This window comes from Nyctereutes procyonoides, unplaced genomic scaffold, assembly GCF_905146905.1.
Source record: "Nyctereutes procyonoides isolate TBG_1078 unplaced genomic scaffold, NYPRO_anot_genome, whole genome shotgun sequence".
Lineage (NCBI taxonomy): Eukaryota > Metazoa > Chordata > Mammalia > Carnivora > Canidae > Nyctereutes > Nyctereutes procyonoides.
In genome coordinates, this window is record NW_026575043.1 from 56,958,383 (window position 1) to 56,982,604 (window position 24,222).

General features: G+C 52.4%; 2 protein-coding genes across 3 annotated transcripts; both read left to right on the forward strand.

Annotated features, from left to right (window-relative positions):
* Positions 1 to 823: 823 nt before the first annotated feature.
* On the forward strand, positions 824 to 20,264 carry LRRC43 (leucine rich repeat containing 43). Its single transcript, XM_055323284.1, has 12 exons — positions 824 to 916; positions 2,191 to 2,451; positions 3,493 to 3,603; positions 5,099 to 5,238; positions 7,305 to 7,543; positions 8,199 to 8,632; positions 9,047 to 9,483; positions 11,207 to 11,348; positions 11,509 to 11,661; positions 11,748 to 11,933; positions 12,274 to 12,304; positions 20,019 to 20,264. Exons 1-12 carry the CDS (start codon positions 824 to 826, stop codon positions 20,144 to 20,146), a joined length of 2,355 nt encoding a protein of 784 aa, XP_055179259.1. The 3' UTR covers positions 20,147 to 20,264.
* Positions 20,265 to 20,360: 96 nt separating this feature from the next.
* On the forward strand, positions 20,361 to 24,213 carry B3GNT4 (UDP-GlcNAc:betaGal beta-1,3-N-acetylglucosaminyltransferase 4). Of its 2 annotated transcripts, XM_055322441.1 has the most exons (3): positions 20,361 to 20,476; positions 22,409 to 22,631; positions 22,703 to 24,213. In XM_055322441.1, the coding sequence occupies exons 2-3, from the start codon at positions 22,568 to 22,570 to the stop codon at positions 23,782 to 23,784; spliced, it is 1,146 nt and encodes a 381-aa protein (XP_055178416.1). In that variant the 5' UTR covers positions 20,361 to 20,476; positions 22,409 to 22,567; the 3' UTR covers positions 23,785 to 24,213. The 2 variants fall into 2 exon arrangements, with proteins under 2 accessions (XP_055178416.1, XP_055178417.1); XM_055322442.1 differs by lacking the exon at positions 22,409 to 22,631 and having other exon boundaries at positions 20,400 to 20,476.
* The last annotated feature ends 9 nt before the right edge of the window (positions 24,214 to 24,222 follow it).

Consider the following 24,222-nt stretch of genomic DNA (forward strand, 5'->3'; position numbering starts at 1 on the left):
TTTGCTAGGGGATAGGCCAAGGGGGGAATGAGGATTGACTGCCTTGTGGGTATGGGGTTTCCTTTTGGGGGTGAGGACAAAGTTAAAAATCAGATAACGCTGATGGTTGCACTATGAATATAGTTGCATTGTGAATATACTAAAAATCACAAAATTGCACATTTCAAACAGGTGAATTTTGGGGTTTGTAAATTGTATCTCAATAAAGATGTTGCATTTCCAAATTATAGAATCCAGAATCATCTTATCCTATTTATTTCTCAAACCTGTGCCCAGGAGCCCTTCCTTTTTGGCCAGCAGTAGGCTAGATGCTAGGTGCTCTGAGAATGGAGAGATGAATGAGATTGCCTCCAGTCTAAAATGAGATCTTGGTGCTAAAATGGTCAATATATGCAAACAGGGATTACAACCCGTGTGTGACTCAGGGGTTGAAGAGACCCACTGGAATCCACCGGTTAGAATCTTGAGATTGTTTGACCTTGGGCTCATCTTTCCTTTCTAGATCTGTCAAATGGGGATGATAATTAGCCTTTTTCTTCTATGGGAAGCGCTCGGCGTCTGCTAGGAGCTACAGCAGTTAGAGCCGGGGGTTGTGGTGGGAAGCTACGATTATCCCATTTTACAGCTGCGAGCACAGGCTGGGCCAGAGGAGAAACCCCAGGGCGTCCCCGCCTGCGCCAGTCTCGCCAGTCTCGGGATTCCGGCTCAGCGGAGAAGCGCGCAGACGCCGGCGGAGGTGGGTTTCGGGAACGCCTGCGAGCCAGCCCCGGCGCGCGCGTGCCCGGCGGTTGGCAGGCGGCTGTAGGGCCGCGGCCGCGCCCCGATGGAGGAGCCGGGCAGGGCCTTGAGCGCAGCGGTCCGGGAGCACCTGAGGCAGCTGTGTCTGCGCGAGTTCCCGTGCGGCACCGGCAGCTGGGTGCGCTCTGGGCGCCGGCGGGGGCGGCGGGGGCGGCGGGGGCGGACTCGGGGCTGTGGGGCACGGCCGGGCTGGCCCGGGGCGGGGGCAGGGGCGGGGGGGCCGCAGGACGTGGCTGAGCTGGAGAAGCCTGGGGGAGGGTTGGGTCTGGGCGTTTAGGAGGCCGCCTGACCTGGGGTGCGGGCCGCGGCCCTGCCCCTGCGAGGACTGTGGGCCTGACCCCATCCCCAGCACATCAGGCTGACCTGGGGTAGGGCTTCTCGGTCTGTTAAAGACACCAGGCACCTTTTGGGGTGAAAAGCTTTTGCCTGGGCAAAGAGCCTGTCCACCTTCAGGTGCCGCAGGACACATAGCGAGAGCCCCCGGGCCGAGGCCATGGTTCTGGTGCCTGCAGAGGCTAGTGGGCCTGGGAGAAGTGGCTTCCTCCCTCCCTTCCAGTCCCCTTGTTTCTGAGGCCAGAAACACTTCCCTTCTAAGGCTTCCTCCTGGGGAGCCACTGTGGCTCAGGAGGGCTAGAGCAGGTGTGTGTCCACGCCCCACTCCCACCAGCTGGGTGCTCCTTCTGGGGCTGAGGAGCATGACACCGAGAACCTGCTGTCCCTCAGATGTGCACAGGAGTATCCTGAGGGTCTAGAATGTTGCCCTCCCACTTGCTGGAGAGCTGGCGCCCCACACACTGTAGGCGCTAAGGGGAGGTCAGTGTTCTCATTTTCATAGAGGAGAAAACCAGGACACCAATCAAGGAACTAATTCATGTGTTTCATCAAGAAACATTGTTGCACAACCTACTATGTGTACCTGGCATCCACTGGGAGCTCTTGGGGTTTCATGGATGTCTCTCAAGTGTCTCCTGGAGAAAAGGCTGGGAGAAAGTCCACTCTGGGACTCATCATCCCCTGTGACATCTAAATTCTGAATTCAACCTTTTCAGCCTTGCCATTTTTTCCTCAAAAGCCTTTCCTTGGTTAATACACCTCCCAGATTGCCTTTTGCTTGCCTCCTAGCTTCCAGTGCATAAATCTTAAATATTTGGATGCTCTCGCCTGGTGTTTCCAGGGTCCCAGATAGAGTAAACCCCTAAAGGCAGAAATGTAGTTCTCAGTCTGTAGTTCTATCCATGGCTAATAATCAGTCAAAACTGATTACTCACTGTCTAGGTCTCTAAACTCTTTATCCCTGATTGTCCTATCTTACAATCTGCTCTATCTGGGGAGTCTTGAATCCTTGAGAGGGCTGAGTCACGAGTAGCACATTCTCCACCTCCACCACTGCAGAATAAGTCACGCTTTCTTCCTCGAACTCCCCGAGCATGGAGGGAGCTGATCCCCAGAGAAGAGGAGGTCGTGAGCCCTGGGGAGGAGTCGGTGGAGGCCCTGTTGGACCTGGTCCGTAGCCCCCACTCACCCTGGGCTCTGCTGGAGGGCTCCAGTGCAGAGGACCGTTTTCTGAAAGAACTGGCCATCCAGAATCCCCTGGTGCTCAAAGACACCTTCTTCTACTCCTACTTCAGGTCCCTACAGGTGGTGGACAAGCAGGTAAGAGCCGGGGGTTGAGGTTAAGGAGGCCATTCCCCTATAAAACTGTACAGTCCTTAGTGGTGGGGCCTCGGTGTTAAATGGGAGGAAAGATGGGACGGTAGCTCTGTCCCCCTAATTTCACCAGCCGCTCCACCAAGCAGGGCCAGCTGCTCATTTGTTGGGTGTCTTCTTTCCTCGTCCCTGGGGGAACCCAGGTGTGTCTTGTATAGCTGGCTTCTGGTGCACCCTGCAATTGGCCCTCCTGGGTCCTAGGAGAGACCTCTAAGGTATCCATATTGGTTTTACTTAATTTACACTGTGGGGGCCCAGGTTTAGGGAGGGTTAGGCATAGTACCCTATTAGTTTCTGTTACGAAAAAGCCTTCTTCACTTCTACCAATAACAGAGTCCCATGCTGCAAACTCAGCCTTCTTGCTTTTGCTTCTCCTTTCCCGGAGAAACTGAATTCCCACAGTACCAGGCATGAGGAGCAGGCCACTCCTACCAATTTGCCTGGGACTTTCCCACCGTCAACTATGAAAGTTTTGTGTCCTCAGAACCCCTCAATCCTGGGCAAAGTGGCATAGTCACTGGGTAGGGCCCTAATGACTTTGAGGCCACAGAGTACTGAAGATTTGCAGGAAGACCTCTGAACTTTAGGGCTGACCCTGCTGTGTGTCAACTAGCAATACCTTACAGCCTCAGGATTCACTGTGGCCCAGGGGTAGACAGCAAACAATATGGGATCCCTGGTCTTTGGGGCTCACAGTCCAACAGGGGACACAGGACACTGGGCTGGAAGTTGTACAACCTCTCCAGGGGGTGGGGTGAGGACTCAGAGGTGAGAGACCACCCTGTGGTCGAGGCTCTGGGATCCTGGTGGGATGTGCAGGAAAGTCTGTGAGGAGGGTGGTTAGGGAGAGAAAGGAGGTTGGCATGCACCAAGTAACCCCCTCGGGAGGGTCAGTGGCCAACTGTTGCTGCCCTCCTGTAGACCCTATTTCTGCTCCACAGCTGCCTCGCCCATGAGAGCTCTTAGCTTCTTGACCTTTCCTTCTAGGTGAACCTGGTGGATAAAGGTCTCCTGAAATTTCTAAAACTCGAAGAGTTGGTACTGAGTGCCAATCAAATCAAGGAGGTTGATGCCATCAACCTGCCCCCAACTCTCAAGGTAAAGAGTCCCAGGCTCCATTTATTTATTTATTTATTTATTTATTTATTTATTTATTTATTTATTTATTTATTTATTTTTATGATAGTCACACAGAGAGAGAGAGAGAGGCAGAGACACAGGCAGAGGGAGAAGCAGGCTCCATGCACCGGGAGCCCGACGTGGGATTCGATCCTGGGTCTCCAGGATCGCGCCCTGGGCCAAAGGCAGGCGCTAAACTGCTGCGCCACCCAGGGATCCCCCAGGCTCCATTTAGTGTCTGCGGGCTGGTGCAGCCCAGAGACCCTGCCAATGGAAGGTTTGGCCAGTGTGGCTGGGTGCCAAGGGCCAGCCCCAGGCTTTGGAGAGGGAGGCCAGATTCCTTAAAAAGTACAATTTCCACGTGACCCAACAATTCCATCTCTCAGTATATGCCCCAAAGAATTGAAGGCAAGGACTGGGATTCTTGCAGGCCGGTGGTGGTCATGGCAGCATTACCCACCACAGCCAAAAGGTGGGGCCAACTGAAAGGTCCATCAGCAGATGGGTGGGTAAACAAAATGTGGTCTCTCCACACAGTGAGATGTTACTCAGTCATAAAAGGGAATGATTCATGCTAAAGCATGGATAAAACTTGAAAACATTATGTTGAATGAGAGAGGTCAGACACAAAAGGTCACATATTAGATGATTCCACTTCCACAAAATACCTAGAAGAGGCAAATCCACAGGGATCACAGTAGAGCAGAGGTTACTGGGGTCAGAGTGAGGGCAATGGGGAGTCATTGCGGTACCCAATGGGGGGACCATTGTGACGGTCCAGAACATCCATCTGGGGTGGTAAACATCTTCAGAAATAGGAGTGATGATGGCTGCACAACAATCGGACTCTACTTAATGCTTCTGAATGGTACACATAGAAATAGGGAAAATGATGAATCATATATATTTTGCCACAATGGGAAAAAAATCACTTTAAATAAAGCTAGCCCAGGCTTTATGATGTGTTTTCAGCTGAGCATATCAAAATGATCTCAATTTCAAATTAAGTGTGGAAATTAGTAGATATAGTGGCAGAAGGGACTCAGAAATATGGCTACATGCTGGGCCTAGGAAGAAACCAGGAGAGGCCTTGGAGCAGAAAGCCAAGAATGCTTCGTGACGCTCCAGCTGATGCCTTACTGGCTCCAAAGGCCAGCGGGGACCCTTTGGCTTTCCCAAAGATGTGCCGCCGTGGGTTGAGCGGCGGCAAAATGCTATGCATGCACCCATCCGCTCCGCCATCACCTCCTATGCCAAATTTTCACATCTCCTTCACCAAGGAAAAGAAACTTTCCAACACCTCCTGCAGAAATATCCCCTCCACCCCGTTTTTTAAAGGGAGTCCAGATGGGCACAGGGCGGCATGGCATGAGTACTACACAGTTCCATCCTGTTGTTTCTTAGGGAGGGAGGGGAAGGACAGATGGACGGACAGACTCCAGCTCACAGGCACCAATCTTTCTGCTTCTCTCAGGTGCTGGAGCTCTATGGCAACAAGATCACCAGCATGGAGTGTCTGTGTGCCCACCCGCCCCCACGTCTCCAGCACTTGGGCTTGGGTCACAACAAGCTTCTGGGCCCCTTAGAAAGTCTGTATGTCACTGCAGATCACTGGTAACTGGAGAGCCCCGGATGGAGAGAGAGACACTTAAGTCTTAGGTTTGGGTGATTCCACCCTGGTGCCTTGAAGGACTCACCTTAGCTTGCTCCTTCCTTCCTTCCTTCCTTCCTTCCTTCCTTCCTTCCTTCCTTCCTTCTTTTCTTTTTTGCTTTGCTTTTTTCTATAATAATTGTTGGTTGGCTGCCAGCTCCAGACCTAGGATTTATTTCTCTGACCGAATAAGCAAAAATTCCCACTGAAGCCCAAGGAAAGATACAAGAGGTAGCAGGAGTGAGTCAGACCTTTCCCTCTGATGCTTTGAGAGCAGGATTTCTCAGCTTGGATATTGCCGACACTGGAATGGGCAACTGGGGTGGGGCTGTCTCATGCTCCGTAGGAAGCAGAGCAGCACCTCTGGCCTTCACCCACTAGATGCCAGTTGCACCCCCACACCAGTTGTAACCACCAAACGTTTGTAGACTGTGCCCACTAGGTGGGGTGCAAAATCACCCCAAGCTGAAAGTCGCTGCTCTACAGACTACTCTTGGTTTGGCTTGTCTCCTTTGGGAGTGAGTGGAGGGAAACAAAACCTGGGGTCTGAGGAGTATGGGGGAATCAGAGGCCACCTGCGAAAGGCTGTCAGAGGAAGGCTTCCAGAATATGCCTCGAGGATTCCCAGGGTTTCAGCATCTTGGGCGGCACTGCGTGGGCTTCACTATGGTTCCCTTCTCCACAGCCTGGAGTGGGCAGAAGGCATCGGTCAGCACCCCTTCCTTGCTTTTCTAGGTTATCTGGAAAACGATCTCAGGTGGCCCAGCTGTATACACTCTTGGAGGGTCCCCATCTCTGATCATAATTTCCTTCCTCCTCCTCCTCCTCCTTCCACCCTTGCCATAGCCTTGGCCATGCACAATTCCAGTTTCTTCCACTGACTTTAGCTGCCAGAGAACGTAGCCCAGGAGGGAAGCGTACATTTTGGACTTCCTGTGATGGCTGATTTCAGACTCATACCATGGACTGTGCACCATGTGTTCTGATTTTTTATTTGGAAAACAGACTTTCTCTAAACCTAGGTTACCTGCTTCGTGCCAAGTGTGAGTTTCATAAAAACACGTAAGGGAAACCTCTGTCTTTCACTGAGATTAAAACCAGGGTCCCCTTTTCATGGATGGATTTTCCTCGGGTCTTCCCAGTCTTCTTGAAGGCTGTCATTGGACAAGGTCTGTGTGCTGGTCCCCACGAAATGTCCTTTTGGGCATTTCCCCCTCAACTGGCTACACATGCCAGAAAAGCAGGGCAGAAGGGAGCGGGACGCGCCTGAGTCCCGTCTGCTGCAGGCCATAGGGTATCCATGTGACCATGCCATGCCCCTCACATTTTTCTTGCTGCTGTTCTCAGATCTGGAACCTGTTTGCTTTCTAGTTTGTGCAGTTGGGGAACACACCTGTGCCCCCCCTTCCTGGCCAGTTTTCACCAGACTGGAAAGGAGGGTGCCTCCTTTGTCCTCACTGGCACGTTCCTTTTCACTCATGTTCCCCCAAGAAATGAATCACGTGGCTTCTTACGACCATGAGCCAGTCAGGCTTTGGAAGGTGTCCTCTAGCTTCACGTACCCTATTCTCAGGGTACGTGCCTCTCTTACCTCCCTCCACTGCTCCTCCCCATGTGGCTTCCCTCTGCCTTCCTTGCCTGTGTCTGTCTTTGTTGAGAACCTTCTGGAGGCACAGTGCTGTATCAGATCTATGGGAGGTACCAGGAGTTTAACTGAGAAGGAGAGATCTATGTAAATGGAAGTCAGGGGAGGCAGGATGTGACCAGGGCCATCTCTGTGTCACAGTGATGATGGCAGTGTCATGGGGGGAGGGGGCAATAGGACTGAGAGGTGCTTCCCAACAAGGGGGCTAATTTGTGAGACAAGGGTGGGCTGGGGCTCCCCTCCCACCCTCAGCACAGGCCTGCTGTCTGTCCTGGACATGGGGTGCTGGAGGATGGTGAGCAGGGCAGGCCTGGCGCATGACACAGCTGCCAGTCCCCACCCCTGTGCTCACCCTGCCTCTGGACTCTCCTGCTCCCCTTCTAGGCCCAACCTTGTCTCTCTGGACCTGAGCTTCAATGACCTGACGGACCTGCAGGGCATGATCGCCAGCCTCAGCACCCTCCAACATCTGAGGCTGCTCGTGCTGCAGGGGAACCCATTGGGCCTGGTGCCCTACTACCGAGGTTTCACCATCGACAGCCTGTCCCGGCTCTGCGTGCTAGATGACATCACCGTGTCTCCCAATGAGAAGTATCTGTTCAGGGGGCTCAGCCACCATGGGGGTGAGGAAGCCGATGTGCAAAGTGGGGAGGGGCTGGTATTTGATGCCCTGAGCCTCAGCTTGCCTGTCCACCATCATACAGGGTGGCCTGTCCCTGCAGCTCCCCAGTGGACCCACACCTTAGTCAAGTGTAGCTCACCTTCTTGATCAGAGTCCTCTCCCAGATTTTTGATCTCTGTACTTGGGATTGGGGGACAGAAGTGGTAAGGAGGGTGAGACCATCCTAGGCAAACAGGAAACATTCTTGAAACCAATTTCTTTACTTCCGTGGTGGCTTGAGATCACCCCCTTGTGGCCCATGCCACAAGCTGCATCAGATCCTTCTCAGGGTAAGGGTGATACAACATTGGTAACAAACAGCTCCCGGGACTGTGTGCCTGGCTGTGCTAAGGTAACAGGTATTCTTCATCCGTAACCATCCTGCAAAGCAACTACTGTCATTCCCATTACACAGATCAGGAAAACAAGAGGGGTGTCTTACCATCTTACCAAAAAGGGACGTGCTGCACATCACTGTGTTTGAACTTGGCAGAACTGAGATTTGAGCCCAAGTCTGCACACTCTGAGGCTGGGCCCCGGTGGAGGAGAGAATGCAGGGACCCTGCTGGGCATGCCCTCCCCTGCCTACCCCTCACTTCCGCCCATCCCCCTTGCAGACCTTTTGGCATGTGAGGCGCAGCTCGTGGTGACCATTGGAAATGTCAAGGGGGTTCCCGACACCTCTATCTTGGACCCTGACCCGGAGCCCCAAGGCCCTTTTATCAGTTACAGCTACTATGTGACCTACGGTTTCGTGGAAGATGAAGAAGGAGAAGGAAGTAAATACGGTGGTGTGCTGGCGGAGGTGGGTCCCCTCGGGCTGTCCCGGGAGCGAGGGGGCTGGGCGGCGCGGAGCTCAGGGCACGGGGTCTCCTGTGCAGCAGAACCGCTTCTTGGAGCGCAGAAAACCCCCTTAATTGGAGCTTTCTGGTTCACACCCGCCTCTGAGGGGGAAGCGGCTCTGGTCAGACCCTTTCTTGCAGCTCACTGCCGTTCGCCTCCTTCCTTTGCCCTTGAAATCCCAGCAAATGGCCTCACCAGGGAGCAGCATGTACAAGCAGGCTTCTCCCCTACCACTCCCCGTACCTCTCCCCTACCTCTCCCCCTGTCTCCCCTAACTCTCCCCCTAACTCTCCCCCTAACTCTCCCACTAACTCTACCCCTAACTAACTCTCCCCCTAACTCTCCCCCTAACTCTCCCCCTAACTAACTCTCCCCCTAACTCTCCCCCCCTAACTCTCCCCCTAACTAACTCTCCCCCTAACTAACTCTCCCCCTAACTAACTCTCCCCCCCTAACTCTCCCCCCCAACTCTCCCCCTAACTAACTCTCCCCCTAACTCTCCCCATGCTTCTCCCCTGCTCTTCCATCACTCTTCTCACCAAGAGCAAAGCCAAGGGCATCGTCCAGCCAGGAGAAATGGGGGACACCCTAGCTCCTGCAGAAATCGTTCCTCCTAACGTAGACCTCTCAGGAGGGGCAAGACGGGCATTTAAAAAAACAACAACGACAAACAGGCCGGAAGCCTCCTTCCCAAGGCGCGCGAGTGCCTGAGTTCTCGCTTCCAGCCCAGGGGGCGCAGGCACCTGCTCCCGCACTTGCCCTTGCGCTGCGCTGCGCGGAGAACCCGAGCGGCGGCCCCCGCGGGTCCGTGTCTCTCCCGCAGACCGTCAAGCCCTCGCCCCGCGGCGAGCAGCTGGGCCAGGACGTCCGCGATGAGCTCTCCGAGGGGCGCGAAGACTCGGCAGAGTCCGGGCCGGCCCCGCCGTCGGGGGAGCGGGAGGACTCGCCGGCCTCGGGCGCGTCGGCGGCCCCGCCCTGGGTGACGGACTCGGCGGAGGAGCTGGCGGAGCTGGCCCAGCTGCGGCCGCGCGTCGATCCCCGGCTCTGCCCCTCCCCGGGGTAAGGACGCGGGGCGGGCGGGCGGGAGCAGCAGGCCCGGGGCGGGGGGGGGGGGGGGGGGGGGGGGCTGTGTCCTCTCCCGGAGCCGGCGGGGGGCCTGAGGCCTGAGAGTGCGGAGGCACCGGCCGCCTGGAGGTGTCGGTGGGTTTGGGGCCTCCTGCGGCCCCTGGCGGGCTGTGGCTCCCTCACCCCCAAGGCCTCCAGCCGCGGCCCGGCCTCCCACGTATCACGTGCTTTGGTTCTTCGTTAAGGAATCTTTTTCGATGGTGAAGAGTTTTACAAGAACTTAGAGTCACTTCTCATTTAGTATTTGAAGTTCCGTTAACTGAGTCTGTGACTAATTGCTAGGCATGGAACTTGGTTTGCTTTTTGTTCTGTTTGTTTACGAAATTCCTGCTCTCAGCTGGTTCTGTCGTTGGGCTCGGATGGGGGCGTCGGTGGTGCTGCTGGCGCTGCAGCCGCAGAAAACAGAGCTTGGTGACCTCTAATTAACTGAGCCTCTGCCCCACGCACACCCCGCCACCGCTGCCCTCAGGGAATTGGGAAAGCCAGCTTCTCCCCTAGCTAAAAGAGTTATTTTTTAAAAAATTACCTCAAACCTGCACAGAAGGTAAATGATACAGGCTTGTGGAGACTGTGGGGGGAGCCACAGCGGCCCCTTGTGTCGCACTCCCTGGACTCGCGGGCAGCTGCCCCCACTGTCAGAGGAGGGGAGGCAACCTCCAGCCCCAGCCGGGCTCCTCAGCCAGCCACGCTGATGATCTTGCGGTGGTTGTGGTGGTTGGATTTTTGAAGATATTCACAAAAACGTAAGAACTACAAATGATTCTGCTTTTTAAAAAACGTGTAAATTAGAAAATAAAAGCCTCTTCTCATGTATCCATCTAATTCATGCCATGGAATGAAGTACTCTTTTATTATTTATTAAATATTTTATATATTTGAGAGACAGAGATCACGAGCGAGGGGGTAAGGGCAGAGGGAGAAGCAGACACCTTGCTGAGCAGGGAGCCTAATGTGGGACTCGATCCCAGGACCCCAGTACCATGACCTGAGCGGTAGGCAGGCGCTTTACCGACTGAGCCAGCCAGGTGCCCCAGGATGAATTCCTCTTAATAGTTTTGTGCATATACTTCCCAGTCATGTGTACAAAGCTATATACTCATAATTTGTTTTTAGAAAAATGAACCCATATTCTGGGTATCAGTTTGAAATTTGCTGATTCTCCATGTGGCTGTGGACACACCAACCTGTTCTATTATGTTTTGATTTTTGATTTTTATTATTTTTAAAAATATTTGTTTACTCATGAGAGAGAGAGAGAGAGGCAGAGACACAGGCAGAGGGAGAAGCAGGCTCCATGCAGGGAGCCCCACGTGGGACCCGATCCCGGGACTCCAGGAACACGCCCTGGGCTGAAGGTGGCGCTAAACTGCTGAGCTACCCAGGCTGCCCCAGTAAAAAAAATAATTTACAAAAGAAACAATATAACAGAACCTCTGAAGACTCCCCAGGCCCCTCCCTCTTTCCCAAGGGTCATCATCAACTCAGGTGACACCATTAGTCACCGTGCCTCTCTTAGACCTTTATATAAATGGCATCGGGCAGTAATCCTGGGTCTGGCCTCATGGCACGCTGTGCATATCTTCTCAAAAGCCTTGTCCTCGTCCCTGGCCACAGCCTCCTGGGTGATGGTGCCCTGTCTGCCTCTGCCCTCCCCAAGGACAGTCCTCTTCAGCACCACCCGCAAGCCCTGGACAGATGTCATTCCCTGCAACTATGAGATGCAGCACAGCCTCAGAGATCTGGTGCCCCTCAAGGCCTTCCTGCTGGCGGGAACCACCGTGACCATTGTGGAGGAGAAGGTGGGTGGCGCAGATCCCCACACTCCACACATGGGCCCCTTCCCCCAGCCTCCGCTCTTCTGTCCGGGTGCCGCGTGGCTCTGCTCCCGTGTTGGCAGGCCCTAGCTAGCCCTGGCCTGGCCTGGCCTGTATTCACCGCGGCCACCTCGCTGTCCCCTAGATCCTCTCCTGGCCTCTGGTGCCGCCTCCTGTCGACATTGTGTCGCCTGCCAAGAAAGGAAAAGGGGAGAAGGACAAGAAAGGGAAGAAGGACAAAGACAAGGAAAAAGACGGGAGCGACAAGGCAGGGAAAGGGGAGAAAGGGACGGCAAAGGTACCGGCTGGGCGGCGGTGGCTGTGGGTGCTCTGGGCCTGGTCTGTGGGGGGCCCCGTCTGCTCTCCAGCCTCTCCCCTCTGCAGGAACAGAAGGCGTCCAAGAAGAAGGAGCTTCCAAAGGAGCTCCGCCAGGACCCCCCCATCCTGCGCGTGCTGGGCAGCGGCCTGCTGGCCTTGGAGCCCCTGCTGGCGGGGGAGCCGCTTGTGTCCTCCGTGTGCAACTTTGGGGTGATCCGCACCCCGGAAATCGACAGGCTGATGTTTCTTAGGGTACAGCGGGGCCCCTGTCCCTCCTGTCTCCACCAAAGCAGTGCTGGGCAAGGAGGGGCTCCAGGGGCAGACTGCCAGACTGCCAGACTCCTCTGGCAGGCCCCGGGAGGCACGGGCAGCACTGCCCAGCTCCCAGCTTTCTGGGTTGCCGGCTCCTTGGGCAGCCTTCTCGGGCGTGAGGAGCCAGGCAAGGGGGCAGGTCAGGCCCGTTCCTCTCTGGAAGGCCGGCCTTGCCTCCCTGGGCGGGGAGCCCCACAGGACTGCACAGGCATCTGCACCGCCCCTTCCCAAGCACGCCCTGACTCCAGGGAGCCTCTCATGTTGTGGTTCTTTCTCTCAGGATTTGAAGAAGAACAAGAAAGCTAAAAATGGTAAGAAGTGATGATGGTGACCGAGAGCAGGGAATGTTCAGTGGGAGCCTTAGTCTGTTCAGGCTGCCGTAGCAATGCCAGAGCCTGGCAGGCTGGTAAACAACAGACATTTATTTCTTGCAGTTCTGGAGGCTGGGAAGTCCAAGACCAAGGTGCCAGCATCGTTAGGTGAGGGTCCTGGTTGGTAACCAGCCCCCTTTGCTACATCCTATGGTGGAGGGGGGTAAGGGGTCTCTCCAGAGCTTCTTTTTATAAGGATACTAGGCCCATTCATGAGGCTCTGCCCTCATGACCTCATGACCTCCCAAGCCCCCATCTCCTAATACCGTCACTTCTGGGGGGTTAGGATTTCAGACCATAGCAGGACCTTGGGAAGGATTAGCCTGGTTGGGGACCAAAGAAATGGGAGGATGGAGAATCATACCTTCTGGGCAGTGGGAAGGCCATGCCCACCCTAAGGACCAAACCCTACATCTTTCCTGCATCCCTGAGACAAGCACAGCGTGCTATAGGTTTTGCTAAGGACAGGTGAGGTGGTCTGGGGTGGGAGCCAGGTGATGTGGGATAGGGGGCTGAGTTGGGACCAGGCCAGGGTCCTTCCGGCTCGGCAGTTGCCTGGCTTGTTTCAGGTCCTTGGCCCTATTTGCCCAAGGAGTGTGGGCTTGTTCTATGAACAAAGGGTGGTCAATGAAGCCTCTGAAATAGGTAACCTTTAGATCTGAGTTTAGAAAGAACTGGCAGGCTTGCAAGGAGCAATACGAGATGGGGAGAGCGGCTGGGAGGCTGCTGCAAAGTATACGGTAAAGTCAGGGCAGCACTATTCCTGACAGCCAAAAGGTGGATTCAGCCCAATGCCCATCAGTGGACGAATGCCCAGACAGGACGTGGTATTTCCATACAATGGAGATTCCTCAGCAGAGAAAAGGAACAAGGCACTGCATGGGTAGAGCTCAGAGGGATGGCAGGGAAGGCAGCCAGTCGCAAAAGGCCATATAGTGTATGATTCCATTTATGTGAAATGTCCCGGGACGAGTGAATCCATAGGGACACAAAGTAGATCAGTGGGGGCTGAGAGCTGGGGGAGGGAGGTGACTGCTAATGGGTACAGGGTTTCCAGGTGGGGGACAAAACATTCTGGAGTTAGATAATGATAATGGTTGAACAACATTATGAATATTCTAAAACCCACAGAAGTGTACACTTAAAAGTAGTTAAAATGTTGAATATTATGAGAATTTTATCTTGATGAAAAGAAATTCACCTTAAAAAAAAAAAAACAATGTGGGATCCTGGGTGGCGCAGCAGTTTGGCGCTTGCCTTTGGCCCAGGGCGCGATCCTGGAGACCCGGGATCGAATCCCACATCAGGCTCCCGGTGCATGGAGCCTGCTTCTCCCTCTGCCTGTGTCTCTGCCTCTCTCTCTCTCTGTGTGACTATCATAAAAAAAAAAAAATTTTTTTTGAAAAAAAAAAAAAAAACAATGTAAAAGGCAAGAAATGCTGAGGGCCTGACCTGAAATGGACAGCAGAGACAGTGCGGGGGACACAGGTCTGAGAGTTACTGGGGGGCCAGGAGGGCAGTGGGCAGGAGAGGCTTCTGCTCAGGGCCTGCAGAGCTGCCCCTGCGGTGAGTTTGATTTTGCACCTGTGAAGGTGAAGTGTGTGGAGCATCCAAGAAGCCTTGCCCTCACCTGCCCCTTGTCACCCAGTGCCTTCTCCATCTCCTTTGCCACCACCCCAGACAACCACAATGGCCACCTTGCTGCACCTCCTTCCTCCCACCAGCCACTCTGTCCATTCCGCTGCAGTAGCCAGGGTGATCTTGTTGGCAGGTCCGGCCGAGTCACTCCTCTATTGGAAATTCTTCCATGACTTCCTGCTGGCTGCATCACAAAATCCACATTTCCATGTTCTATAAGCCTTGCAGAGCTCTGCTTGGAATACTTAATCTACACTTGCCACTGTTTGCTCAGCTACTTCATCTGTCAAATTTTAGCTTCAATTGCCTTCTTTCAGGAAGCTGATCCACCGGATGGGTTGCCTTCCTTGTTTCCTTCATAGCACCTGGTGTTTTCATCTATAGTACTCAGCACCATGCAAACTATAGAGATGCGAATCTAGATAATTGTTTTATTCTTATCTCATCTACTACATTGAAACTTTAAGGGTGGGGGGCTGCACCTGCATTCTTTTTTTTTTTAATTTTTTTTTTATGATAGTCACAGAGAGAGAGAGAGAGGCAGAGACACAGGCAGAGGGAGAAGCAGGCTCCATGCACCGGGAGCCGGATGTGGGATTCGATCCTGGGTCTCCAGGATCGCGCCCTGAGCCAAAGGCAGGCGCCAAACCACTGTGCCACCCAGGGATCCCACCTGCATTCTTTAAAGTCCTACAATCCCGTCCCCAGCATAGTAGACTCATAGTAGGCCATCAACATTGAATGAATGAATCAGCTTAATGGTATTTATTTATTTATTTATAAAGATTTTATTTATTTATTCATGAGAGACACAGAGAGAGAGAGAGGCGCAGAGGCAGAGGGAGAAGCAGGCTCCATGCAGGGAGCCCGACATGGGACTCGATCCCGGGACTCCAGGGTCACACCCTGGGCCGAAGGCGGCGCTATACTGCTGAGCCACCCGGGCTGCCCAGCTTAATGGTATTTAAAACCATGAAAATATACGCGCTTATGTTGACAGAGAAAAGGAGTGAGCACAGCACCCTGGGGAACACTTCAGATTTTGAGCAGGAAGGGACAAGCCGAGGATGAAATTTAACCATATCCTAAAGCAAAATCCAAAGATATGGAAAGGAATGCAAAAATAGCACCCAAAGTGGGGCACCTGGGGGTGGCTCAGTCTTTAAGCATCAAACTCTTGATTTCAGCTCAGGTCAGGATCTCAGAGTTGTGTGATCAAGTCCCATGTTGGGCTCTGTGCTCAGCATGAAGTCTGCTTAAGGTTTTCTGTCTCCCTTTCCCTCTGCCCTTCCCCGTACTTGCATGCTCTCTCCCTCAAATTAATAAAATCTTTAAAAAAAATAGCACCCAAGGTAAAATTCACATCTGCCATCCAATAAAAAATTACCATATATGGAAAAAAAGCAAAAAAACTTAATATATAATGAGAATTTATCAATCATAATTGACTCAAAAATGACATACATGTTAGTAGACAAGGACATTAAAACTTATTATAATTATATTCCATATATCTAAGAGGCTAAACGAAAGATTGTGGTATGTAGCAATATGGACAGTAAACCAAACTTTTAGGGATGAAAACTACCATGTCATATTAAAAACACATTCACTGGGATTAATGGCATATTAGATAATTCAGAAGAAAAGATTAGTAAACTGGAAACAGTAAAAACTATCCACAATTACACGCAGAAAAATGACTGGGAAAAAATGAACAGAACATCAGTGAATTTTGAGACAAAGTCAGAGGAGCCAATGTCCATATAGTTGGCATCTCCAAAGGAGAGTGGGGAAGGCAAAAAGGATATTTGAAGAAGTAATTGCTGAAACATTTCCAAGTTAGACGGAAATTATAAATACATCAATCCAAAAAGTTTGGTGAACTCAAAACACAAAAAGCATGGAGAAAACTAAACCAAGCTAGATAATAATAAAACTGCTTAGGGATGCCTGGGTGGTTCAGCGGTTGAGTGTCTACCTTTGGCTCAGGGCATGATCCTAGGGTCCGGGATCCCGAGTCCTGCATGGGACTCCTAGCGGGGAGCTTGCTTCTTTCTTTGCTTGTATTTCTGCCTCTCTTTCTCTGCATCTCTCATGAATAAATAAAATCTTTAAAAATAATAAAACTGCTCAAAATCAGTTATAAAGACAGGAACAAAGATAAAGATGACAGCAGTTTTATCATCGGCTGAAAATGCCAAATGACAGAAGAATTCTTAAACATTTAAGGAAAAATAACTATCAACTTAAAATTCTTCTTTTAAATCTTTTTTTTTTTTTAAAGATTTTTTTGTTTGTTTGAGAGAGAGAGCACAAGGGGGTGGAGGGGTAGAAGGAGAGAGGAGAAGCAGGCTCCCTACTGAGCAGGGAGCCGGTCAGAAGGCTCAATCCCAAGACCCTGACATCATGACCTGAGCTGAAGGAATATGCCCAACTGACTGAGCCAGCCAGGTACCTCTCAACTTAAAATTCTTTACCTAACAAAAACATCTTCCAAAAACAAAAGTAAACCGAACAGTTGTCTAAACATACAAATGCTGAAAGAATGTATCACCAGCATACTTGTGTTATAAGAAATGCTAAAAGAAGTCCTTTAAGCAGAAGAAAATACTAGATGGATCTGGATCTGAACAGAGAAATCAAGAGCACTGGAAATGGTAACTGGGTTAAATATAAAGACTCATTTCTTGTCATGTTAATATGTTTAAATGATTGTTAATTATTTAATGAAAAAATATATTGCAGTGCTTATAAAACCAGTTGAATGTATAACAATAGCAAGAAGGGCAGGAGTGAGAGTAAGGAAAGAAATAGAAGTATATCACTGCAAGGTTCCTATTTCTATGTGAAGTAGTACAATATCACTTGAAGCCAGGCTGTGATAAGCTAAGGTAATGATATTTATTATAAACTCTAAAGTATAACCACTAAAATGATACAACAAAGGGTGCTAGCTAGCTAGCTAACAAGCCAACAAAGGAGAGAAAAGAGGGATCCTAAAGATATTCAGTTAATCTAAAAGGAGGTGGAAACAAAAAGAAACAAAGAACACATGAGATAAATAGAAAACTTAAGATGGTAGACTTAAGCCCAGTCATATCAATAATCACATTAAATGTAAATGGTCTGAAAAACCCAATTAAAACACAGAGATGTTTGGATTGGATTAAAAAAAAAAAGTAAGATCCAACCATATGCTGCTTACCAGAAATCCACTTTAGAAATAAAGATACAAAAATGTTAAAAAATGGAGAAAGAGGGACGCCTGGGTGGCTCAGCAGTTGAGCGTCTGCCTTTGGCTCAGGGCATGATCCTGGGGACCTGGGATCGAGTCCCACGTCGGGCTCCCTGCATGGAGCCTGCTTCTCCCTCTGCCTGTGTCTCTGGCTCTCTTTCTCCGTGTCTCTCATTAATGAATAAATAAAATCTTTAAAAAAAATGGAGAAAGAAATTCATGCTTACTCTAATAAAAAAAAAAGGAGCAACTACTAATATCAGACAAAATAGACTTCAGAGAAAGACTATTACCAGGAATAGACTCATTTCATAATAATAAAGGAGTCAGGAGGATGTAACAATCCTAAGCATGTATGCACCTAATAACTGAGCTTCAAAATACATGAAAAAAGAAAACCTGATAGAACTACAAGGAGAAATAGACAAATCCAAAATTATGTTCAGAGATTTCAATACACCTCCATAAATGACAGAACAAGTAGAAAATCAGTAAGGATGTAGGAGACTTGAGGTACCTGACATCTATCGAGTACCCCACCCAATAACATGAGAATACACATTCTCTACATCCACACAGAATCAAGATATTCCATAATGTGGACCATAAATAAAGTCTCAATGTTTAAAACAATTCAAGACATACAAAGTATCCTATCCTCTATGACCAAGTGTAATTAAATAAGAAACAGTAGCAAAGATATTTGTAAAATCTCCCAATTTTAGGAATGAAATAAAACACATCTAAATAACCCATGGATCAAGAAGAACTCAAAAGAGAAATTACAAAAGTATTTTGAACTGAATGAAAATGAAAATATAAAATGTCAAAATTAGTAAAACAGTATTTAGAGAGTAATTTATAGCATTAAATTATAGCATTAAATGCCTATATTAGAAGCTCAGTGCCTGATCCTGGGATCCAGGATTGAGTCCCACATGGACTCCCTGCATGGAGCCTGCTTCTTCCTCTGCCTGTGTCTCTGCCTCTCTGTGTATCATGAATAAATAAAATCTTTAAAAAAAAAAAAAGAAGCTTCTGGGTCACCAGGGTGGCTCAGTCAGTTAAGCATCTGCCTTCAGCTCCAATCATGATCCCAGGGGCCTGGGATTGAGGCCCATGGCAAATCTGCTTTTCCCTCTCCCTTTCTCCCCCCTCCTCCCATGCTCACTCCCTCTCTCTTAAAACCTTTTTATTTTTTAAAGAAAACTTCTAAAACTGAGTTTAACAGGGTTGTAGGATACAGGGTCAGTATTCAAGAAATTAATTGTATTTCCATATACTGGCAATGAAAAACCAGATACTGAAATTTTAAAATAGTACCATTTACAATGGTATTGAAAAAAATATGAAATAGGATAAATCTGACAAAGGATGTGGAAGTCTTGTATACTGAAAACTATAAAACGTTGCCAAATCAAAGACTTAAATGGTGGGATAAATATGTACATGGATAGGGAGATTCAGTATTGATTAGACGTTGGTTTTGGTCAAATTGATCTACAATTCAACCTAATCTCAATCATAATTATGGGGGGGTTATTATTTTTTAAAGAAATCAGCAGGTTGATTCTAAAAATCTGGAAATTCAAATGATCAAGGATAGCCAAACAACTTTGAAAAAGAACAAAGAAAGTATACTGCTGGACTTTAGGACCCATACAAATATGTGCATACGATTTATGATCAAGTCCCAGAGTTAAGATGGTCTTACATTTCTTTTTTACATTTTTGCACATCTTTTTATTGTCTGGCTTAACTGACGGTTGCACTGAAATAGCTGGTTCTGCAGTTAATCTCTTGTGTTGCAGTTGTTGAAGTGGATGATGAAAATCCAATCTCATATGATCATGTAACTGGAAAAGGGAATATTTTAAAAGACTTTCAAATAACTGGATATTTTTCTTTGGTATCATGTCAAATTTGACAACTAGTAGTTTTTTAAGAGCGGTTACAGAGTGAAAACTATATGAATGCATTTTTCATAGTCATGTTAAAATCCATTGGTCTACATTGCTTTTTTTATTTTTATTTTTTACACTGCATTTTGAAGGGCTATCTTACTCATGCACAATTTGTGACATCAGGCATTGGTTATTTGTAAAATACTGGCTCACTGAGTGATGCAGATCTTCCCGACTGTCGACACATATACATCACCCAAAAATCACATTGTTTATCAGCGCCCATGTCCTTGGAAGAGTCTTTGAGTATCGGGAAACTCTTTATGGTGGCGGATACCACGTTCCAAAATTGTAGTTTCTACTTGCAAGCTCAAATGTCACAGATTCATCAAAATGCTTCCCGTTTTCCCTGCAATGCCAGACTTCATTCGCTTTCTAAGAAAATATCTGCCCAGTATTCACCTCCGAATAACCGTGGTTTGTCAATATTCTTTGAGAACGTCGCTCAACCTGTTTCATATTTTCTTTGGAATTATTTGATTTTAGGAATGGGCTGGGGGGTGGGTTGTAATCAAAATTATCCCAGAGACCCAAAAAAGAAAACCTCGCTCCAAGACACCAGCAGCTGCTTCGACGCGCAACCGCAACAGCTGCGCCCGGTGAAACGACGCGCTTCGCCGCGACTCCGCCGGGTCCTCGCGCGGTCGCGGCCGGGGCTGGAGTCCCGCGCTCCCAAGCGGCGCTGCCCTTGGGCCGGAGCACAGCTCGGCGTTTCGGGGACGCTCGCGTAACGACGTAACGAGCCGGTCCAGGGCGGCAGCGAAGCAGCCCGCACACCTGTCGGGACTCACATACTCGTGTTTTTATTCCTCAGAAAAGAAAAAATCTGCGTTTGCGATTTACGAAAGCGACTACCAGCCGCAGCCGCTGACCGTGGAGGTGCAGATCCAGCTGAACCAGTGCCGCTCGGCCGAGGCGGCGCTCCGGGACTTCTCCCTGTAGGGCGCGCGATTAAAGGCTGTTCTGATGCCCGCTGCTCGGCGTCCGAGTTGCCGCCACGGCGGGGGGCGGGCCGGGAGCCGCGGGGCGGGCAGGTGCACGGCCGGTGCCGGAAGCCGGATGTGGGAGGGCGCCCGCGGCCCCGCCCCGCCCCGCCCGCGGCCCCGCCCCGCCCCGCCCGCGGCCCCGCCCCGCCCCGCCCGCGGCCCCGCCCATCGCCGCCCCGGAGCCCGCGGTGCGAGGCCAGCGGTGCGAGGCCAGCGCTCCGGGTCCCCGCTCGCTCGCCTGCCGGAGCGAGTTCTCGCCAGTCCCTGGCGCGGTGTCCCGGCTCAGGTAGGTCCGCGGGGAGACGGCAGAGCGGGACCGGGGGCAGCCGTGTCTCACGGTGCCGGAGGGCCCGGGGCTGCCAGTGCCTCCGCACGCCGCGCCGCGGCGAGGACGCTGGGTCTGGCGGCGGGGTCGGCTCCCCGGGGGGCGGTCGGGAGCCAGGCGGCCTCCTGCCGCGCCCCGGCTTCTGTTCGCCCACCGGGGCCCGAAAGGCTGGAACCGGGCCTCGTGGACCGGGAGGGGTGTCCGCCGCGGGGCCCCTGCTCCGGCGACCCCGCCCGCTCTCGGCCCGCACAGCAGCAGTGTCGGGTTGAAAGAAGGAACTGGCCTGCTCCCTCGTCGTAGCGTGTGGTGTCACCGAGCCCAAGGACCCGAGGCGGCTGTTCCCGAGACCACTGCAGACCCTTAGGACTCGGCACGCTTGTGGGGCGTGTGGTGCATTCACTGAAGCCCACGCGGGTTAAGAGTCAGGGTCCTGGGGGCGCGCAGGAGGAAGGGAGACCTACGCTGGGCAGGTGGGTGGGGGTGGGGGGCCGAGGAGCGGCCCGGGACGCGGAGCGTGCGCCAGCCTTTGGGGAGCCTGGCTCCGTAGTGGCCACGGGGGCTGCGGCAAGGGGCGCGGGTGCGGGTTGGGCCGTGGGACCCGCCGGAACCAGAGCGCCCGCCCAGCGCGCCCGTCTGCAGACGCAACCGCCGCCCCCGGGGCTCCGCGCTGCACGGCCGCCGTGCCCGTCGCTGCTGCGTCGTGGGTCTTCACTGAGGCAACAGCTTCCTAGCTGGTGCCGTTTCCCCTCTCGCCTTTCCCACAACCCGTCATCTAAGCTGCAGCCGCGAGGCACCTTTCAAGCAATGCACTCCCGTCACTGCCTCTGCTGAATCCCCCCCCCCCGTGGATCTCTGCGGGGGTTACAGTACGCCCGAGCTGCCCCCGCCCTCCCCTTCGCGGGCCAGGGCTCCGCTTCACCGCCCTGCACTGGCCGCCTTGGAGGCCTTCGCCTTCATACTCGGGCCACGCCGCGCTCCTGCCCCGACATCGCGCCTGCACCTGCTCCAGGAGCTGCGCTGGGCTCCGCCTGGCACACTCTGCTCCCCATCTTTGTGGTCTGGTCCCGACCTTCTGTTCTTGCTCCAACGTCCTTAATCAGGGAGGCCTTTGTAGACCACCTGCCACGGGCTGAAACAACCTCCGGGTCACTGTATTCCCTCCCGCTTCGGTTTCTCAGCACGGTCTGAAGTCCGTGCTGGTTCATTTGGTGTCTCCCACCCCTGGCGGCCTGCCCTGCCTGCCTCTGCGCCCCAGCGGCAGGGCTGGGGCCAATGTGGGCGGAGGGGGCAGCAGTAAGGTTTGGCCGGACTGCGTGCCTGTGCTATGCTTGATCTTGGGCAGGTTCCTCGAACCGCATTTCAGGGCCTTCTCCGTGGACTCAGGAAACCAGAGCTGAGTGAGGGGGACGGAGTGGGGGGACAGTGGCTGCAGGGGAGGTGGCCCCGGTACATGCGTGAAGAGCTTTTGTGCTTTTTGTGCAAGTGGGTTGTTTTTGAAACCCCATTTTAAGCAACTCCCGCCAAGCAACCTGTGGGAAAGAAGGGACTTCTTCCAAGAAGCGGGGGGGGGGGGGGGGGGGGACTTCAGGCAGATGTGAAGGATGTGTTGTTGCGTGGTTCCTTCCCTGGGGGCGCAAACTAAGGGCAGAGCCCAGGGCAGCTGTCCCTGAGACCCAGCCGGGGCTGGCCGCCAGCAGATCACACTGCCGGCTTTTCAGGGGAAATGGTTTGACTTTAGACTCAAGGGCCCCAGAGGTCAGGGTTTGTGCCTAGAACGAATTTCCTTGGAAATGAACCGGCTCTGTGCCACGTTCATCCTGATACTCGAGTTTCCTGGGAAATGCCCAAAGTGCACACGCTGCTTCAGGTGTTCTGTGTTTTTAATCTTTTCAGTTTAAGTCATCTTGACACCCAGTGTGGAGCTCAAACTCCCCACCCTGAGATCAAGAGTCACATGCTCTCCTGATAGCCCCCTGAGGCTCCCCAGTTTTAAAGCAGCTGCAAGTCCTTTTGGGGGGAGAGTGGAGACCCCCATGATGCCAGCAGAGAGGAATGCTGCCCCCCTCCCTCCCCCCACACACCCTGGGAGAGGGGCTCTGCGACGCAAAAGGCAGAGGTAGGCCGGCAGGACAGGGGCTGCTGGGTGGCGGGCGCAGGGCGGCGGCTCACAGCGCTCTCTCCCTGCAGGCCCTGCCATGGTCCGCAGGCTGGGCTGGCTGGTCCTGTACGGCCTGGCTGTGCTGCTGCTCAGCTGCCTGCTCTTCCTGAAGAAGGAGGCCAAGCCAGTGGGGGGCTCGGGGGCCCACCAGCCCTTCTGGGCTCCCCCAGGGCCCCGCCGCAGCCAGTGTCCCCCCAACCGTACAGTGGCTAACATCTCCTTGTCCTTGCCTAGCCGTCACCGCCTCTTCTTGACCTACCGCCACTGCCGCAACTTCTCCATCTTGCTGGAGCCTTCGGGCTGTGCTGAGGACACCTTCCTGCTCCTGGCCATCAAGTCACAGCCCGGCCACGTGGAGCGGAGGGCGGCTATCCGCAGCACGTGGGGCCGGGTGGGGGGCTGGGCCAGGGGCCGGCGGCTGAAACTGGTGTTCCTTCTGGGGGTGGCGGGACCAGCGCCCCCTGCCCAGCTGCTGGCCTACGAGAGTCAGGAGTTTGACGATATCCTGCAGTGGGACTTTGCTGAAGACTTCTTCAACCTGACGCTTAAGGAGCTGCACTTGCAGCGCTGGGTTGCAGTGGCCTGCTCCCAGGCCCGCTTCATGCTAAAGGGAGATGACGACGTCTTTGTCCACGTCCCTAACGTGCTGGAGTTCCTGGATGGCTGGGACCCAGCCCAGGACCTCCTGGTGGGAGATGTTATCCGCCAGGCCCTGCCCAACAGGAACACCAAGGTTAAGTACTTCATCCCCCCATCCATGTACAGGGCCCGCCACTACCCGCCCTATGCCGGGGGCGGGGGCTACGTCATGTCCAGGGCCACCGTGCAGCGCCTCCAAGCAGCGGTGGAAGAGGCCGAACTCTTCCCCATCGACGATGTCTTTGTGGGCATGTGCCTGAGGAAGCTGGGGGTGAGCCCCATGCACCATGCTGGCTTTAAGACATTTGGAATACGGCAGCCCCTGGATCCCCTAGACCCCTGCCTGTACCGAGGGCTCCTACTGGTGCACCGCCTCAGCCCCATGGAAATGTGGACCATGTGGGCCCTTGTAACAGATGAGGGGCTCAGGTGTGCGGCAGCCCCCTTGCCTCAACTCCGAGGGGTGGGTTGAGTAGACCCAGTGTTGATTTTCCTATCATGATGACAAATTGAGAACCTTGACACTTGACCCTGATGTGTCAGGGAATGCTGACTTCTTTTTTGTGACCCCCACCGGGAACCTTGCTAACACTTATTAAAAACCCTGAAACCTGGCTTAACTTGTACCAGCATGTGTTGAATGGGAGCCAAATTTGGCAGCATCTCTAGCAAGGGGAGGTCTGTGTGTGTGTTTCCTGGAGCCCCTTGGGGTGCTGCCAGTCTGGGAGGTGAAGAGGCTAGGCTGCATAGGGCCCCAGAATATACACACAAACATTTTCTTTTTGAAGTGTAAAACAAAAAAAAATTATTCTCCTTCATATACAATAGAGAAACTTGAAGGAAAGAAGGAAAGAAGTGTGGTTGGAATAGGTCCTGTTGAGCACCAGGTAAACACTCTGCATTCAGTTCT

Excerpts from the sequence above, each read along its gene's own strand:
- B3GNT4 (XM_055322441.1), top strand. The coding sequence starts at position 22,568 with ATGCTGCCCCCCTCCCTCCCCCCACACACCCTGGGAGAGGGGCTCTGC. Across the intron at positions 22,632-22,702 it reads CTGCGACGCAAAAGGCAGAG|GCCCTGCCATGGTCCGCAGG; the intron begins GTAGGCCGGCAG and ends CTCTCCCTGCAG.
- LRRC43 (XM_055323284.1), top strand. The coding sequence starts at position 824 with ATGGAGGAGCCGGGCAGGGCCTTGAGCGCAGCGGTCCGGGAGCACCTG. Across the intron at positions 8,633-9,046 it reads GCCTCACCAGGGAGCAGCAT|ACCTCTCAGGAGGGGCAAGA; the intron begins GTACAAGCAGGC and ends CTCCTAACGTAG. Across the intron at positions 12,305-20,018 it reads GAACAAGAAAGCTAAAAATG|AAAAGAAAAAATCTGCGTTT; the intron begins GTAAGAAGTGAT and ends TTTATTCCTCAG.